Source organism: Sparus aurata, chromosome 6 (assembly GCF_900880675.1).
Source record: "Sparus aurata chromosome 6, fSpaAur1.1, whole genome shotgun sequence".
NCBI classification, from domain to species: Eukaryota; Metazoa; Chordata; class Actinopteri; order Spariformes; family Sparidae; genus Sparus; species Sparus aurata.
In genome coordinates, this window is record NC_044192.1 from 8534890 (window position 1) to 8553379 (window position 18490).

Below are 18490 nucleotides of genomic sequence, written 5' to 3' on the forward strand. Positions count from 1 at the left end.
GGCTTTATTTGTGTTTTTTCTAAAACTATTGTTGACTCTAATTAACCTCAGCGGAACGTTTCGTTTCTGCGGAAACAACTGCGGAAGGAAAAGTCGGCAGGACTGCAGACCCGGACAGAATTAACGGTGACTCCAGTTGGATACATGTGAGGTAAACATTTCGTGGTTTTTCTATCGATATTAAACAAACGTATTATTTGATTATGATGACACTTTAGCTCAGTTTAAGCTGAATGCTTTGAGAAATATCGCTTTACTTGAGACTGTGTGGCGCCGCTTCATCTCCTCCAGAGACTCAGTGGAGATGTTGGCTGTGATCGTGGTAATCTTTATCATGGTGACTATATACAAACACGTTTATTGGATCCAACCCGGTGCAGCTAATGTAGTTTAATAGGTCTTCAATGAATACTGTCTTCATTCAGGTTATTATTTCCTGAGAGAGGCGTTGATTTCTCTGTATGGTCGTATAAGAAGCCTTAGTTTGTATTTTACTGGAGTTTTTCTGAAGACACAGAGTGCAAATCTCTTCAAGCTGACTCATCCAACTTTTAGTGATTATTCTTAAAGCTGTCACAAGTTATAAATCAACAACTCGACTTTAATCGTCCCTTTTTAGCCCCAAAACCTAAAAAGTATGGTTAGGGAATTTGCCTTTGTTATTTGGTAAATAACTGTCATGATGAACATAATAAAACAAAGAAAAGAAAAAGTTAGTAAAGCAAAAGTCAGTAATCATCAATATAGATAAAGATATAATATGAATATGTAAAATGTATCCGTTTTAACAATGTAAAGACTTGCACATATAAAGAAACTAAACAAAGAGGATGGTGATTTCCAAATGTAATATAAAAACTGTTCTGGAGTAAAGGAGCAAGTAGTCCCCTTGAAACCTTGAAATCAAAGTGGATGAATGTATTGGCAGTTGAATGGCTGACCCTGGTGCGTGTTGTCTGTACAGTGATAGTGTCACAGTGGATACAGAGCGATGCGGCGGCTGTACGTTGGCGGGTTGAGCCACTCGATCACCCAGAAAGATCTGAAGGATCGATTCGGAAAGTTCGGAGAGGTGGAGGATGTGGAGGTCCGGACCAGGAGGGACGACGAAGGTGAGGAATCCAAGAAACACTGTAACACTCTGACATCCATGTTGGTAAAAATGACAGGTTGATTTTCATAGAAATCAACTGAAGCTGATACTAATCAGAATTGCTTTTACCGTCATATCGTGACCATTTTTTGGGCATCTTTTGATCGTATCAATTGTTGCGTTTCCATCAGTTATAAATCACACTTTTATGCTTAATTTTTGTAAATTCAGGGATTCTCCTCAGTGACCTGTGTGTGTGTGTGTGTGTGTGTTCTGACTCTTGCTCTTCTCCTGCAGGTGTTCCTTACAAAACCTTCGGCTACATTAACATCAACATTTCAGAGGGCGACCTGAAGAAGTGTAAGTGAAATGAAATGTTCATTTAGCCTGTGAGAGTTGTCATCCTGTCAGAACCTTCTGTGTGAACTCATCATTTAGTGTCACTCAGCCTCCAAGTGTTACTTCAGACAGAAGAAACCGTGTCACTTCAGGGAGACAAAACACTCGACTGATCAGTTTCTCTGGTTTCACAAGTGAATGTCAGTATGTTCAAACAAAACAGAACTGACAACATGGCTTGCGTTGTTTCTGCAGGTATGACGGTGCTGAACAAGTCGAAATGGAAAGGAGGAACTCTGCAGATCGAAACAGCCAAGGAGAGTTTCCTGCACAGGTACAGTCACCTCACTGTGAAAGTCTTCAGAGAGTATAATCTCAACGGAAATGTGACTATGGAACTAGAGGAACTAGGAACTGTTATTTTCATTATCATCTAATCTAGAGATTTCTTTAATCATTTATCAGTAAATTGCTTTTCATGTACAGCTACAGGAAACCTCACATTCAAATTGATTCCAGTGATTCTTAAGGAACGGATTGTTGGTGCTGAGTTTGTGGTATTTGTGTCTCAGACTGGCTGAGGAGCGTCAGGAAGCGGCAGAGCAGCAACTTCAGCCTGCAGCTGAGGACAAGCGACAGAAGATGCTGGAATCTCTGAGCAAAGCCGGCGTGGAAAACTTCAACATGAAGGCTGCAGTGCCGGGGACTGAAATACCAGGACACAAGGTCACATCATCTCATCATTTACTGCTTCCTGTTTTAATCAGGGTTAGGGTTAGGGTTGTGTGTGTGTGTGTGTGTTCAGAAACCAAAAAAGTCACATCTGAAGTGACAGCCATGGCCAACTCAAACATATAAAGGCTGGTCACTAATGCAGGCTGTGTAATCTTTCTCACACTGATGTAGATAAAGGCCTCAGCCATATTTACAGTACTCATCTGTATGTGTCACACATCATCGTGTGTGAGGATGGAGTTGTTGACTTGTCCTCTGGGTGCTCTGGTTTCAGGACTGGGTGGTCAGTAAATTTGGACGAGTCCTCCCCGTTCTGCAGCTCCGGTGTCAGAAAGGCAGCAGAGCTCGAACCGTGAAGTACGACCCGTCCAAATACAGCCACAACATCCGCAAGCTGGACCGAGGCACCGAGGACCAGCACACACCCGTCACTCAGCTCACCTGGGAGCTCCAGGGAGGGGATGACGACATCAGCAAGAAGAGGCGTGGAGAGTTCCCTCCGTTTGAGCCATCGAGACCCAAGAAGAGTCGGACGGACGTGGTCAACTCCAAAAATACTGCGGGAAGAGCCAGGTAAAGATTTGGTGTTTTCTACTGTCTAATGTTTTCTTTCAACTTAGAGTTTATGGACTTTTGTATTGAGTTCTACGGTAACTTGATCTGACATTTGTGAGATCTCTGTGTTATTCTGCTCCCTTCACTGCGTCTCCTCCTTGTCCTCTTAGTTCTAAGCCGACCGTCACCTCTGTCGGTCCCACTGAGGCTCGTCAGGTCACCAACGGACACCAACAACCAGCCAACCACAGACCGGCTCAGAGGAGGTGGGCAGTGACCGACAGTGATGTCGACTCAGAGGAGGAGATCCGCAGAATGGTGCAAGCTCAGAACACCTCTCAAGCTGCACTGCAGCAGGACGCGGACGAGGAAAAGCTGGAAGTGGTCGGACTCGACTACTTGGTGAAGTCTGGAAACTCCCGTCAGCGGCAGAAAGGTAACGACGCCAAACACCAATTCATTATTAACAGTTAAGATCTTAAGCATCTCTCTGAAATTGGAGCTGTATGATACCATTTTTTCGGAGGATTCACTGCTGTTACTGTTTGACGAAAGTTTTATTTTATAGCACTGAGTTAAAGGGTCAGTACATTCAAATAATGACAAATAAATAAATAAATCAAGATGCATTTTAATTGAACATGTTTTTTTTGGGGATTCCAGGAAGCCCAGATGACGAAGAAGAGAACGACTACGACTCTGCCGACACGGATGAACTCCTCGCCGCCAGGAAACCTCCTCCTCCTCCTCCACCCCAGGAGAGACTGACTGTGCCCACTGCAGATCAGCTCCCAAAAAACAACACCGACAAGAAGAGAAACATAAAGAAGAAAAGTAAAGCTGAGGAGGAAGAGGACGATTCAACAGACGAAGAAGACGTTCTCACCTCCAGGAAACTCTCCTCCAACCAGCAGAGAGGGGATTCTGGTAAACCGAGTAAAAAGAAGATGAAGGTCCTTCCTGTTGTTAAACCACCCTCCTCAGAATCAGATAGCGACGATGAGGATGAAAGTGAGGAGGATGAAGATGAGGAGTTGGAATCAGCTGATTGCAGTTCAGACTCTGATTATGAGGCCATGTTTTCCAACGTCACCCATCTGGAGATCTCCTTCGCTGATCTCAAGAGGCTAGCTGAAGAATCCCAACAGACTACAGCTCCCAGCAGCCTCGGCACCTCCTCTGAACAAGAAGATGACCTCAAGTCTGCTCCAAAGAAAGGCATCATGCCAGAGGAGATCCTCGCCGCCCTCATGGAGGACAGCAGCGGGGACGAACGGAAGAAGAAAAAGAAGAAAAGAAAAGCTGCCGTGTCAACGCCGCTGCCTGCCTTCCAGGGGACGAGTGCGCTAAACGAGGGATCAGAAACAGAGGAGTGTCAGAGGAGACAGGGGGAGGGAGAGGAGGAGGGCAAAGAAAGCAAGGTCAAAAAACAGAAGCTGGATTCTAAAGCTCCTCAGCTGGACCAGAGAACAACGGACAGCAAAACCAGCAGAACTGTGAGCCAACAGAAACACACAGAAACCGAGAAGACGACTTCAGAGAGCAGCGAGGAGGAAGAAGAAGAAGATGATGAGGAAGAAGAAGAGGAGGATGTGAAAAAAGTGGTTCCAGCTAAAGCTGCAGTCGATTCTGAGAAAGCTGTGACTGATTCCTCCTCGAGTAGTGATGAGGAGGAGAGGGAGGAGGAGGAGGAGGTTAAACCGACTGCTCTTACAGCTAAGGTTGCAGCAACGGATAAACCTTCATCCTCCAGCTCCTCCTCTGAGGAAGAGGAGGACGAGGACGAAGAGCTAATTCCTGCCAAAGATGCTGTGAAAGCAGCACCTCCTCCTGCTCCTCACAGGGAGTCCTCATCCAGCGAGGAGACGGAGGAGGAAGAGGAGGAGGAGGAAAAGGAGGAGGAGGTAAAGCCGGCTCCTCCCCGGGTGCTGTTAGGAGCCAAAGAGGAAGAGGAGCTGCAGAGGAAGGCCAACATGAGGAGGCTGGCTGCCGTCCAGCAGAGACAGAAAGAGGCTGAAGAACACAAGAAGCTCATTCAGGGAGCTCTCGCCAAACTGGTGAGTGCAGAGTGTGTTCAGAGTAAAACTCTGGGTGTTTGAAAAGTCCCAACATTTTAGGAATGAAAGCAAAACTTTTCAACTTGCATAATAAATAAATTTGCATTGAAATGATGCATCATAAACCTCTGATTGGTCAGCTGTTATGTGTTCGAGCCAATCAGAGATTTGGGGTTTAACACAGAATGTTTATCATCATCAGGACGCTCCGAAGCCAGGAGCAGGAAAACACATCGTCTTTGGCTCGGACGATGATGATGATGATGATGATGATGATGATGATGACGATAAGGTTGAGAATGAAGAGAAGAAGCAGGCAACCTCAGAGGTCACAACTAAGAAGACACTGTTCCAGGACAGCCAATCAGAGGACGATTCCACAGATCATGAAACATCAGCCAATGAGAAGAAAACAATAAAAGAAAAGGTGAGAATACCGACTATATCAGCTATTTAAGCATGAGTAAACAGAAAGATCCTCACTGATCATGGTGATCAACAGTTTATTTTCTTTCTTCTTCCTTCAGGTGGGCCCGAAGTCATCCGTTCCTCAGCTGTTCAGCGGCAGTGACGATGAGGAGGATGGCGATGAAGAAAAGGATGGCAGCAGGTTTGACATCAGGCCTCAGTTTGAAGGTCGAGCAGGACAGAAGGTGAGAAAAGGAGTTCACACAGTGTTGTTCTGTACGCTCATCTGTTGTCTTTATGTGATTAGATAAATGTATATACATTTGGTAGAACTGGGTTCAGGATTGTTAAGATACCTTGATGGATGAGCTTAGTGCTGATGTCAGTTGTTTGTTTGTTTGTTGTCCAGCTGATGGCACTGCAGTCTCGCTTCGGGACGGACGAACGTTTCCGGATGGACTCCCGCTTCCTGGAGGATGACGTGGCTGAAGAGGAGGAGTCAGGTGAGGCTTGTAGATCGGGTTGTGCTGTGTTTTTATCCTGCTGGTTCTTTCTAAGTTGCTGTTGTTAAACCTGTTAGAATCTCTTCCTGGTGAATAAAGCGACCATTTGTGATTCAGAGAAAAAGACGAGTGTGACGGAGGAAGAAGACGCACTGGAGGAGGAGAGGAAGAAGAACCTGTCCATCCTGCAGAGCGTCCTCGGCAGCGGCCAACAAACCAGCAGCAGCAAGACGGCCAGCAAGGCCAAGACCTTCAGGTCAGCCATACAAACGTGGAAGCAGAGTCTGGAACATTTAATATTTAATAGGAAATACATTCTTAAAATGTTATTTGTGTGTTTGCAGAGACGTCTCCGCGCTGCATTACGACCCCAGCAAAGAGGAACACGCTGCATTTGAGACCAAAAGTGAGGAACCCAAGGAAAGGTATGAACGTGGAAACTATAAACGCTGATCTTATTAACCAGATAGGACCGTGGACAGACTTGGACCAATGAGACATGTGAATGATTCCTATGAAAACCCCCATGTGTGAATCACTCTCTCAATACTGACTTCTGACTTCTCAATACTCGACTCCACTGGTTCCTTTCAAAGGTGTAAATCTTTAGAAATGGTCATGATATAATAATTAGATTTTTCTTTGTAATTATGCAGAATTTTGCGTGGAATATTTACCAGAAATGTAAATTTAATCAATTTTCAATTAAATCTGTAGCACATTAAATCAAAGGGTCTGAATACTTTGAAAGCCACTGTATACAGAACAGTATGGGGCCCAGGACAGAGCCCTGTGGCACACCGCTTATAAACGACACTGACAACAAATTGTTTTAGAATGAGTACGTGGAACCAAAAAAAAAAGTAGTAATCCAATCAAAATATACTCAAACTTCATCATGTCTATAATATCAGCTCTACCTGTAAGTATCATGTGATCTGTTGTCCTCACAGCAAGTCAGCCAGGAGGAAGAAGAGGGAAGAGGCTCAGAAGCTCCCAGAGGTTTCTAAAGAGATTTACTACGACGTGTCTGGCGACCTGAAGGCCGTGTTCAGTCAGACAAACCAAGACGCTGCAGGAGAGGAGAAGACGAACTGGGACCAAGAGGAGGAACAGAAGGAAGAAGAGAAGGAAGAAGAGCCGACCCCGCTGTCATCTCTCCTCACAGCTGATGCCGGCGCAGAGAAAGACGCATCGTCTGGATTTAAATTCTCCTTCTTTGGAGATGACGCAGAACCAGAGAGTAAAGAGACAGGTGGGTTATCTCACTTATTTCTCTCAGACTGTTGCTGGGGAGACGCAGTATGTTCTCACCATTTTGACATTTATATTTCCCTCTTTTTTCAGAAGAGTACAAGATAGAGAGCATCGAGACGCCAAAGGTGTCATGGCAACAAGACCCACGTTTCCAAGACAGCAGCTCAGAGGAGGACGAGGACGAGCAGGAGGAAGACAAGGAGCAAAGCAGCATCACGGTTAAAACCACAGAGTAAGAAAATTGAGATTAAATCCTTATAACTGCTTCATGTGTGTTTTAAAGTAGATGAGGTTGATGTCTGACCACGTCAGAAGTCAAAGCATTTCTACAACTAACAACTATTTTCATTATTGATCAGTCCGCTTAGCATTTTCTCACATAATCGAATTTTTTGGGGGGTTGGGGGGTGTAAGCCAAAGTTGCCATCCTCAGATTTCTATTTTTTATCTGACAGTTAGATAAATCAGTATGTTTAAAAAAACCTTAATTAAAAACTAACTTGTCATGTGATGTCACTGTAAGAGAGCAGAACTGTACAAACCTGTTGTCAAATCTCATCTGAATGTTTGTGTCTCTGTTCACAGAGAGGAGACGCCTTCAAAGACAGATCTGTTCTTCTTCTTCCGTCCTGAAGACAGCAGACTGACGGGTAGGATCAATAAGTGTTTGGTGTAATGATTTCCCTCCTTGCACCTTCGTGACCTCACCTCTGGACGTCACTGTGCGATTTGGTTCCTTAAACAAATTTTGAGTTGAATTGAGTCGTTGTTCTGTTTCTTTAAAAGTGTGTCTTTGGGCGCAGGTGGTCGAGTGGTTAGAGAGCATGCCATAAACGCAGCCGACCCCGGTTCGATACCGGCCGGAGGTCCTTTGCTGCATGTCACATCCCCCTCTCTCTCCCATATTTCCCATCTGTCTGCTGCTTAATAAAGGTGTCTATGCCAAAAAATCTTTAAAAAAAAAAAAAAAAAGTGTGTTTTTGTGTGTGTGATCTGAACCCTCTCTTTCCTCCATCAGAGGGTCCGAGTCTGTTCTGTCGCTCCTCTCACCTGGAGGAGCAGAGGGAGCAGTGGGAGGAGAGGAGAAGCGCGCTCAGACAGGTACACATCACATCAATATCACCATGTTTAGCTTTTGTCACTCTAATTCCCAGCTACCACTGGTCACTACTAGTAAGAAATCTAGCAGGTGACAGGTAACTGACACGAGGAAGATTTGCTGCAGTGAAGATATTTCTACTTTAATTGTTTCCACAGGAGTACCGCAAGAAACACAAGGACGCCAGGAGGAAGCTAAAGTCCTCCCAGAAGAGCTGAGGATTATGGGATTTCAGTTAGATTTCATAATCAGGAGCTGACGGATCCCTCTTGGTGCCATTTTGTGCTTCAGACTGAATTCAGCAGTCAGCAGGTGGAAGACATGGACTGTGAAGAAAAGTTCAAGATCATCAGAGTATCATATTTATATTTTATTTTGGTAAATGCTGAGAGATATTTTGTGGTCAGAGCTTCTTGTTCAAACAGCATCTGGTTTGGGGTTTCTCGTTAGTCGCCGTAGAAACAGTGCTGCAAATGAACTTCAGGACAATTAGCAGCAACCGTCAATGACAGCTTCAGGGGACCAAACCTGTTGTAAAGATATCAATAAACAGATAAACTTCATGAGTCTGCTCATTCATTTCTGTTTATGATTAGTCAATTTGCATCTTCAGTACTTCACATCACCTATTTCTGGATCATATTTGGTGCCACAGCTGTCAATCGACAGACTGAGATCAGCTTCTGGAGTCAAACTAATAAGAATAAAGTTGTGATTTCACTGGCAGAGCTGGAGATGTTCGAGATGTCATCAGACTGTTGTGATCTGAAGTGTCCTGCTCTCAGTGTGGACTTAAGTTTTTGCCCCATGATAAAAGTTTTTGTGTCACTTTATGATTTTAAATAAAGCGAAAGATTTATCTGAATATTAAGAAGCTTGACTACTCAGTGTAAAGTAAAACTAATGTAGTCTAAATACAACAAATCCTGCCTTCATGACTGATATAATACTCCATTTGTTAGACTTGTAATACTTCAGTATGTTTAATATCAGATACTTTTATTCAGTTACTAATCTTATGGGTGACTAACTTTTACCAAGTGTTATATTAATACAATATCTTTACTTTTACTAAAGTATGACTCTTTGTCTCTACTTTTCACAACACTGAATTAGTTATTTGCCTGAAACATGATCTACTTCCGTTTAGTCTTATTTTGAAGTGTCTAACCGGAAGCAGCTGTGTTGTATGGAAGCCTGGTGGTGTCGGAGGAAAACAGCAGCTGAAGTGTGCAGCAGACTCCAAACTTCTCCATCAGGACCAGAAGGAGGCTGGACCGGGACACAAACTGTTGTGTGGACATTTCAGTGTCTGGAGTCAGATGTTAGTCGCAGCTCATGTCTGTGGAGGAGACAGAAAACACGGACCAGTCAGTTAAACGGTAAAAAACAGAACAATGAGCCCGCTCTGGTTCCTCCTGCTCCTCTTTCTGCGGACCGCGGAGCTCCGTCACGTCCACACAGCCCGGGAGTCTCAGCCCGGGTCTGAGGTGCAGGATGCCGGGGACACAAAGGAGTCTCTCTCCCTGGACGGGACTTCTCCTGAAAGTGACCTGAAACGAGTCCCACGAGGAGCCAAAGACAGGAGTTTTGGGAAAAGAGACCCGGGAACACCGAGTAACAACATCGGGCATCCGAGGCGGTTCGACGACCCGAGCGGGTACTTCACCACCCCGCGGTCCGGTCGGGCCACCTCCGCCCCGCCGGGTAACGCGTCGTCCGGCCGCGGGTCAGGGCTCCTGAACCCGCTGTTCCCGGTCACCGACGGCTCCTACTGGGCGTACGCGGTCATGCTTCTCGCGCTCGTGCTGTTCGCAGCAGGTATCGTGGGGAACCTCGCGCTCATGTGCATCGTGTGGCACAACTTCTACCTGAAGAGCACGTGGAACTGCATCCTGGCCGGGCTCGCGCTCTGGGACTTCCTCGTGCTGTTCTTCTGTCTGCCCGTGGTCATCTTCCACGAGCTCACCTTGAAGAGGCTGCTGGGAGACCTGTCCTGTCGGCTCGTGCCCTACCTGGAGGTGAGGAGGAGTTAGTTGGTCTGGTAGCTAGTTAGGACAGGTGATGCAGAAGTTTAAGAGTTGCTGAAAAGTGACAAAAGTAAAATTATTGTTTGTAAGCTTTCAAAATGCCACAAAAATCAACCATTGAAATAAAAATAACTTTAAATAAATGAATAGAAATAAAATATAAGACAGAAATATGAAATAACACATCAAAATAACACAAACACAGGTATAGCACTTTGTTATATCCATCAATAATAAATGCTATGCTTGTGTTTTTTGGGTTAAATGTTTATTCACTGCTAACAAACAATTAAATGCTGTATAAACAATTTGTTAAGCAGTTGTAAAGTTTTATAAACATCAGTTGCAACTTTATAATGGCCATCATGTGCTATTTGTTAACTCTGCAAAAACATTGGTTGCATCTTTACAATAAACAATCGTTTAAATGGTTTATAAAGCATTTCATTGTTTGTTTACAATGAAATAACTTAGCTAAACTCGATTTAACTCAAAATGTACCATTTATTAATACGATATTGAAATAGAATAAATAAAGTTAATGAAGTAAAACTTGAATAACACTCAGTAGAGTGCAAACCTCCGCCAAGACCCAACAGTCCCCTTTTGTTTTCATTTATGAATACGCGTGAAATTTACGAAAGTGTCCAAAAAAAAAAAAACGCCCTAAAAATTCCAGGATCCATCCCTTCATCTGGATCCATGCCAAAGGTTATCGGGTCTATTCTGGGCTGAGACTCATCATCCAGCCAGGTTTGTTTTGTGGAAATCTGTTTAGTAGTTTTCGTTTAAATCTGCCGACAAACCAACCGACGAACAAGTGGAAACAGGTGAAAACATGACCTCCTCAGTGGAGATAAAATAATAATGAAATATAAAGTAGATTTCTTTTTCTTTTTCCATTCAAATAAATCCCTATCAACACCTTTCTCAATCAGTGCCTGTGGTGATCAACAGGTAACCATAGCAACAGCTGCTGCCGAGGTTTCACGGGTTAGTGATTTTTTATTCCAGTGATGTTTTAAATTGATCTGATAGTTTTTTCAACTCCATCAACTAGAGAGGGAAATCTTTGGGTTATCATATCATCACTGTTTATTTAATCACTTGTTAACTCTCAGTATAAACTAAACAAACCACCCAACTAACCAAAGTGCTGCCCTATTAAAAGACTCAAAGTGTTTTGTATCTGATCCAAAACACAGATATCATCCAGCCTCAGTGCCGAGATGTCAAACAAGTCAAACAGTTCAAACAAACAAGTTAATGTGACGATAATTAATTTCAGCCGTCACACTGTCAGCCCTGTTTTTACACGCTCATGTTAAACTCATTGTAAGTGTTTCCAGTTTAATAGAGGGATGTCCAGGCGTGTGATGAATGGCCTGTTTGTGTCCTGTTGCTGCTCAGTTTCAGACTCAGTGCAGTCGTTACTTTCAACAAATGTGCCGTTATGGTCTGTTTGGCCTCTTCTGCGGTCTGTTATGAACCGTCGGGGGAGGCTGATGGGGCCCTACATGAAGCCACTCTTCTTCTCCAGATCACAGAAGCAAACAATGAAACACAGTCGGATAGTTATCAGGAACTGGGATGTTTACTTAAAGTGCAGAGATCTAAACTAAGTACCAATTATGAAAATAATATTGTTGCTCCCCCTAACAAAAAAACAGGAGAATAGAACAAAATATCCGCTCAGGATGGAACAGCAGTAGTTTAAAAATTGTATTGTATGCTTTAGAAGTCGAGGGAGTTTTCACCCCACCCCTTCATTTTGAGACCCAGTGATCCTTCAAGAGCATTTGGTGTTTCCCCCTTTAATTTAATTCCTGTCATCATGGAAGAGGATGTGTTAGTGAGTCCAAAACCCCAAAAATGTTCAGTTCCCAGTGGTTTGAAAAGCTGTCAAAAGCAGGAACTCCTCACAATTGAACACCAGGAACTTGTAATTTTATCACAGGTTTTGCTTAATTATCGTGATTAGAGTAACCAATCAATCAATCTATCAACTAATCTTTTCAGCTCTAATGGGGAAATTCGTGTTGTTAAATGAAACAACTCTTTATATTGTTTCTATATAATCCAGTAAAAGTATCCATATCCTCCAAATTCTACTTGAGTACAGTAATTGTGTGGTTGCATTACATCACTTCCTTCAATCATTGATTTGGCTTATAGAAATGTGTAAAACAGTTACATAAAATGATAAATCTGAAACCAGGGATTATTTTGATTATCAAATAATAAATTCTCTTATTTTTATGATTAATTAATAATCATTTGGTCCATAAAATGTCAGAATTGTTCTGAGCAACAGTCAAAATGCCTCAAATTTTCACCTAAACAATAATAAATAGTCAAAAACAGGAAACCTTAATCTTGAAAAACTGCAATTTTCTTGGTATTCTTGCTTGAAAAATGACATCAACACGTCATCATTTCTAAAAATAATTGGCAATTATTTCCCTGACAATTGACAAATGTAATAACTGACTAAATGTTGCAGCTCTCAGTATAATATTGACTTCTATCCCCTTACTTTTAAAAATAATAATATTATTATTATTTCGGAGCTCAGCCAGTGAGCAGCTCAGTTTAGCGCTGAGTGACTCTCACAGAGTAATAATGTGGAGTTCTCAGCCTCTTGATTACCCTCTGTTGGGTTTTCATTGGCTCCATCGGTCTCCTGCTTCCACACAGTCTCCGCCGGCCTGTGGAGTCCTTGTCTGTGTCTCCGAACGCCTACAGAGCTCTAAATCACTGAAGTGGAGTTTTACTAATTTGTAATAACAGCTTGTGTGAGGCCGTCTTTAACAAGGTCAGGCTGCCGGCCTCCTCTGTTCTCCGCTGCCGCACCTATTTTCATGCTAATTAATGGATGCATTTCTTGCTAATTAATTAACGTTTTTGAGCAGTTTGTACTCCGAGTGTTGCATTGAGCGGAGCTGAAAGCGGGTCAGGCTGCCAGCTGCCCCCGTGCTCTGTTAGTTAAACTATTTTCATGCTAATTAGAGCTCTCCGTTAATTATCTTGAGTTGTGTCTTAACTGTTTGAGGTCATTAAGCACCCACAGAGGGAGGACAAGTCTCTGTAATGATAGTCTGTGTTTTGGGCCAAAACCACCGAATTTAATGTGCACGAGGCAGCAATAACTGTCTTCAGTCTGCAGGCGGAGAGCTGCTCTGACATAATGGCTCTCTTTTCCCCCTGTGGCTCCTTTTATTCCCCCTGTTTCTGTATTCTGAAGCTGTTCTTTATAACCAGGCGTCTTATGGATGTAGCTTTGGCTGATTCACCTACAGGCTGCAGGCAGAAAAGGCAGAGGAAAGCCTTGAATCTGTTCTGTAAGACAAAAACAAAACACCTTCCTGTGTGTGATTTAGTCTGCATGGAGTGTTGTTTTGTTGTCTCTGTTGAGCTAACAGGTCACGTCTGACTGGAATCGGCAGCATGAATGAATCCGGTGGGAGGGTCAACATGCAGGTTAAAGGGAAAGTTCTCACCACAATCAAAAATACTTATTCTTCCTTTGAGTTGTGGTTCTATTTATCCATCTAGATTATTTTGGTGTGAGTTGCAGAGTTTTGGAGATATCAACAAATAGAGATGTCTGCCTGCTCTCCAGTATAATGGAACTACATGGCACTAAAACAAAAAATACCTTTGAAAAACTCAGAAATCAAGACCTGATTATTTAGGATAATTCACAAACCTTGTCTTGAGTAGTTGTTGTTTGACAGAAAGAAAAAAGTTTCTACACGAAACTGCTAACACAGTAGCATCATGGAAAAAGTAGTTCTGATTTTGGGGTGAATTGTCCCTTTAAACCTGGAACCAGCTCTGCAACACTACAAACAGTCATTGAGTTATTAAAAAACTGTATTGTATGGTTGGAATTTTATTGTTCTGTCTAAAGTGTCACTGGGTTTTGTTTGAATGGTTTTATGTCATTACATAGCTGGAACCAAAAATATACTTTTCCTGTTCCACTTTTTAATAAGGCAGCCTTCATAAAAAGGGTTATACGTTTTAACTGATGACTACAGAAAATTATAAATAATTTAAAGTTGGAGCACTTTAAGACTCGAAGATGAACTCTATGGAAGGTGAGAAGTTCTAAGGTGTTTTTTAGTACAAACAAATAAAAATCTAATCAACCACAGAGTTTCACATTTTGTTGTGTGCGACAGAGAAGCTGAGGCCAAACCTGAATTTACTGTTTTTATGATTCACTCTTGGATTCTGTGTCAATTCTGGCTGGATTCATTAACAGTGGTGCTGTGATTTGTTTACAACTGCAAAGATTAAGCTTTGATTCCCACATCTGAGTGGCTTCTTCTCCATAGCAGTGACGGCCCATCAACAACACTGAACTCTTTCTGCTGCCGCGCTTTTCTCTGAAACAAAGTTGGAATAATTGAAACTGGTGAAACTGGATCGTTGAATAGAGTCTTGTGTTTATATGTTGACGGGATGATTAAAAAGGAGTTCCAGAACCAGAGTCTCATCTCACTTTGCAACTCTCTAAAAACAATTATTTTAACTTTTTTTAGAAAATACACTTCTCTTTCTTTATGAGAGTGAGGTTTAGTTTAGATGAATACGAACCTCAGGACGTCGTCAGCTTAAGAAAGTTTGGATATAGTGGCAATTTTTATGCTGGAACTAAGTTAAACATTTGCTGCAGACTTGAAGGATTTGGGCCTCCACAGTGTTTAAAAAGAAGACAGTGCAGAAGTGCCCTCTTGGATGCCTCTGTGGTAGATTAAACATGTTTAAGTGTCCTGTAGTGTTTCCTGAGACCTGGAGAAAATGCGATGTAGTGCCTCACAGACGGCCTACATGCCAGAGAAGGGTTTGGACTAACTGTTTCACCATGAAAGCACCGTGACTTTCTGCATACTGGTGCCCTTTTTACTTTTTACTACTTATACCTGATCTAATGATTTCATTCCCACGCCTCTCTGTCATTCCTTTGTCAGGTGACCTCTCTGGGTGTGGCCACGTTCAGCCTCTGCGCTCTGAGTATTGATCGTTTCCATGCAGCCACCGGCCCCGCGCCCCTTCAGACGCCGAAGGTGGAGCCCTGCCAGTCCATCCTGTCCAAGCTGTTGGTCATCTGGGTGGGCTCCATGGTGCTGGCCGCCCCGGAGCTGTTGCTGTGGCAGCTCCTCCAGGAAACCGTCAGCCTGCCGCTGCTGCCCACTGACCTGCAGCAGAGCCAGCCAGGAGGCTCTCTGATGGCGGCCTTGAGGGGCCGGACAGACAAATTCAAAGTGGACATTTGTGTCCGCGAGCCGTCTGCCGAGCTCCCAGACAGCATCTACGCCCTGGTGCTGACCTACCACGAGGCCCGCATGTGGTGGTTCTTCGGGTGCTACATCTGCCTGCCTCTGCTCTTCACTCTGGCCTGCGACCTGGTGACGAGGCAGGTGTTATCTCAACGCGTGCCGCAGAAGCCCAGCGGTGAAAAGATGATCAGGTGCTCCTCCTCCTCCTCTTCCTCCTCCACGAAGAAAAAGCAGCACGTGAGGGAGCATCGGCTGCGCTCCACCGTGATGGCGCTCACCGTCTTGTACGTCACGTGCAACCTGCCGGAGAGCATCTGTAACATCACCCTGGCGTACATCTCGGCCCACGTCTCCGCGGCGCTCCCGGCGCTGGTCCTGCCGGCTCTGGGTCTGATTGGACAGTTCCTGCTGTTCATGCGTTGCTCGTTGACGCCGGTGCTGCTGCTGTTCCTGTGCCGCTCGCTGGGTCAGGCCTTCATGGACTGCTGCTGCTGCTGCTGTGAAGAGTGCCTCCCCGACGGCAACTCCTCCTCCTCCTCATCCGCTTCCACCACCGCCACCTCCAACCTGTCCTCGCCCACGTCACCCACACCGTCCTCACTGTCTCCCTCCAGCAAAGAGGAGACGAAGAGCATGTTGGCGACAGAGCCGGCGGTCTGCTACGACCGAGCGAAAGACTCCTCAGTAGTTCTCGGGACGCCCTGTTGAGGTCCAGAACTGCATTTTTAGTCTCATGTGACCTTAAAGTGTGTGTGAACCGACGGTTGGAGCCACTGTAGCAGCAGAAACTGACTAGAGTTAGATGATTATAAACAGTATAGAATTTCTTTTTTTAGATTTGTCCGCCTGTGATGGATTAAAACACTGTTGTTGTTATTTTTTTTGGACACATTTTATAGTTGATAATTTTCTAATGCTCATCAGGATGTTAGCACTATCTTCTCTGAGTACTGTATTAGACAGAAACACTGGATAATCTGAGTTTTAAACTGAAAATGTAGACGCGTTGAGACTTGTGTCGGCAGACTGACAGACTGCTGTGAACTTTTTTTTTTTTTCCAAACATGATTTTGCTGTCACTGCTCATTCGTTCAGATTCACACAGGATCTGATGAGATATTGGAGATCAATCAAAATATGCCACGTGAAACGATTCAGTGTGGAGTTCGACTTTTTTTTTTTTTTACCTTGTTTATTACTTCAGGTTGAGTAAAGTTTAGATTTTCTTGCCTCTCAGTGTGTTTATACTTTATTAACCTGCTGTTGGTGAACTCTGTGTTTTCAGAGCACTTTATTCTAATCATCAGAATAGAAATGAGTTATTCTTTTCACAAAACATTCAGCGTATGAAACTCTTCTCTACTTTTCATTTTGAGTATGAATTTAGATGTTTACACTTTTTTTTTTTTATGACTTGGTTTTGATTTTTTATTTCCTGTCAAAACTAATGGATTTCTAAGTCAGATGATATTCTATATTTTTCTACATGTCAACACATCTCATGTACAGACCATCAGCTACTAACAAGTACTGTGAGAGTGTGTGTGGGTGTGTGTGTGTCAGAACCTGATTTATCTTCTTCCTTTGTGTCGTAGCGCTACGAAATATTAAAAAACACATGAATGAGCCACACTGTTGCACTGGATGACATGTTCCTTCAATATGATGAACACTCACGTTGAAGTTGAGTTTGAGTCAATACCACGCACACCGTACTGCAGCTGGAAATACTCAATCGAGCACCTGATGTAGGTTAAACCACCGCTGACAATAGTCCCCAACAACTGTTTGAGTAACTTTTGCTAAAAACTACAAGGATCAACTGTTTTAGGGAAATGCTAAACCTTTTTTTTCTCCGCCACCTTTGTTCATTTGTTGGTTGGTTTGTCAGCAGGTTTACACAAAAACTATTGAACAGATAACCACAACACTTGGGAGGAGGATGGTCTGAGCTCAGAGGAGACCCCGTTAACCTCTTATCTAGATAAAGGCACAGAGCCACATTATTAATATTTGTTTCCTATTTCATTAACACAGCAAGGTAGGATGTTTGTATTTAACATTTTTAATTAATTCCTCAGGGAATAATTCATTGATCTTTATCAGACGTTATTAGGCTGGTGTCCATGAGTGAGTACAAATTGATGAGGATCCCAGATAAAGCTGATGAAGAGCTCAAAATCAAACCATATTTGTGAGCAATGTTTAATGGTTTATGTCTTAAAGGTTGAGAGGTTTGTAAGAAACTAAAAGATTCCTGAGTTTTATTCCCAACTCGTGGCTGGTTGCTGGACCGACCAACCCAAAGCTTCAGTATTTGACGGGTTGGGAATGAAACTAAATCATCAAGTTTCTTACAGATTGGACCTTTAAGCAGGAAGCACCGGGCTTGTGGCTGAGTGCCGCAGACAGCGTGAGAGGGTCTAAGATGGTTTTAGTCTGCTAGATAAGTAAAATCCTGTAATCCTGTTAATGTGCTCCTCTTAACAAATTGGAGTGTTTATGGGTCTCGCATTAAATAGCAGGAATGTCCTCTTAAGTTTACCACCTGATAAACTAAAGCTTAATACCTTTCTTGCAGACTGCAGACTGGAACTTTGTTTTAAAGTTTTTGTTTGGAGTCATCCAGCAGACATCCAGGTCCGGTTCAGAGTGAAGTCAAATGTTAAGCAGCCGAACAGGAGCACAAAGAAAGTCGGAGAGAAAAGAAGGAAAAGAGAAAAAACAATAGAGAAACAAAAAAAAAATGGGGAGGGGGGAGAAACCGAGAGGGAAAAACCGACCAGGAGAAAGAAGGGAAGAGTTATCTGGTGGTGGTAGAATTTCATTTGTTCCGTCTGAACTCTGAACGCTGCTACAGAATCTGTGTGAGGATTATTTTCTATTTTCTGAGTGGCAGAGACGGCTCATGTCATACTCTGATCTCCGCTGGAAGGAATGCTCAACACCCACTGGAGCAGAAAGCTGTTGATGTGAACTGTGACGCTCCTTTTTGTCATGATTCAATTATTGAAGGTCACAGCTTCACAATAACTGTTGGCCTTTGAGTTTCTGCAGACATAATAACAGGCGCTCTGTGACCAGTTGCCGGGGAGAGCAGACAAGAATTCGCTGCTTATTCAACTA

The 18490-nt window shown here is 43.4% G+C and overlaps 2 protein-coding genes and 1 long non-coding RNA gene across 4 annotated transcripts; 2 read left to right on the forward strand and 1 right to left on the reverse strand.

Annotated features, from left to right (window-relative positions):
* Positions 1 to 40: 40 nt before the first annotated feature.
* nol8 (nucleolar protein 8) lies at positions 41 to 8609 on the forward strand. 2 transcript variants are annotated; one of them, XM_030420616.1, is made up of 18 exons: positions 41 to 151; positions 965 to 1112; positions 1391 to 1453; positions 1688 to 1766; positions 2005 to 2158; positions 2442 to 2740; positions 2893 to 3158; positions 3386 to 4779; positions 4982 to 5206; positions 5307 to 5432; positions 5597 to 5690; positions 5808 to 5946; positions 6035 to 6115; positions 6644 to 6945; positions 7038 to 7179; positions 7533 to 7597; positions 7966 to 8048; positions 8205 to 8609. In XM_030420616.1, the coding sequence occupies exons 2-18, from the start codon at positions 992 to 994 to the stop codon at positions 8262 to 8264; spliced, it is 3693 nt and encodes a 1230-aa protein (XP_030276476.1). In that variant the 5' UTR covers positions 41 to 151; positions 965 to 991; the 3' UTR covers positions 8265 to 8609. The 2 variants fall into 2 exon arrangements, with proteins under 2 accessions (XP_030276476.1, XP_030276477.1); XM_030420617.1 differs by having other exon boundaries at positions 7041 to 7179.
* LOC115583604 (uncharacterized) lies at positions 8396 to 9320 on the reverse strand. The gene is made up of 2 exons (XR_003984400.1): positions 9218 to 9320; positions 8396 to 8574 (listed from the first exon to the last, which is right to left on the reverse strand). It is a non-coding gene; the product is annotated as an uncharacterized LOC115583604 (long non-coding RNA).
* Positions 9268 to 16994, forward strand: gpr37l1a (G protein-coupled receptor 37 like 1a). The gene is made up of 2 exons (XM_030420618.1): positions 9268 to 10067; positions 15056 to 16994. The coding sequence occupies exons 1-2, from the start codon at positions 9444 to 9446 to the stop codon at positions 16070 to 16072; spliced, it is 1641 nt and encodes a 546-aa protein (XP_030276478.1). The 5' UTR covers positions 9268 to 9443; the 3' UTR covers positions 16073 to 16994.
* Positions 16995 to 18490: the final 1496 nt, after the last annotated feature.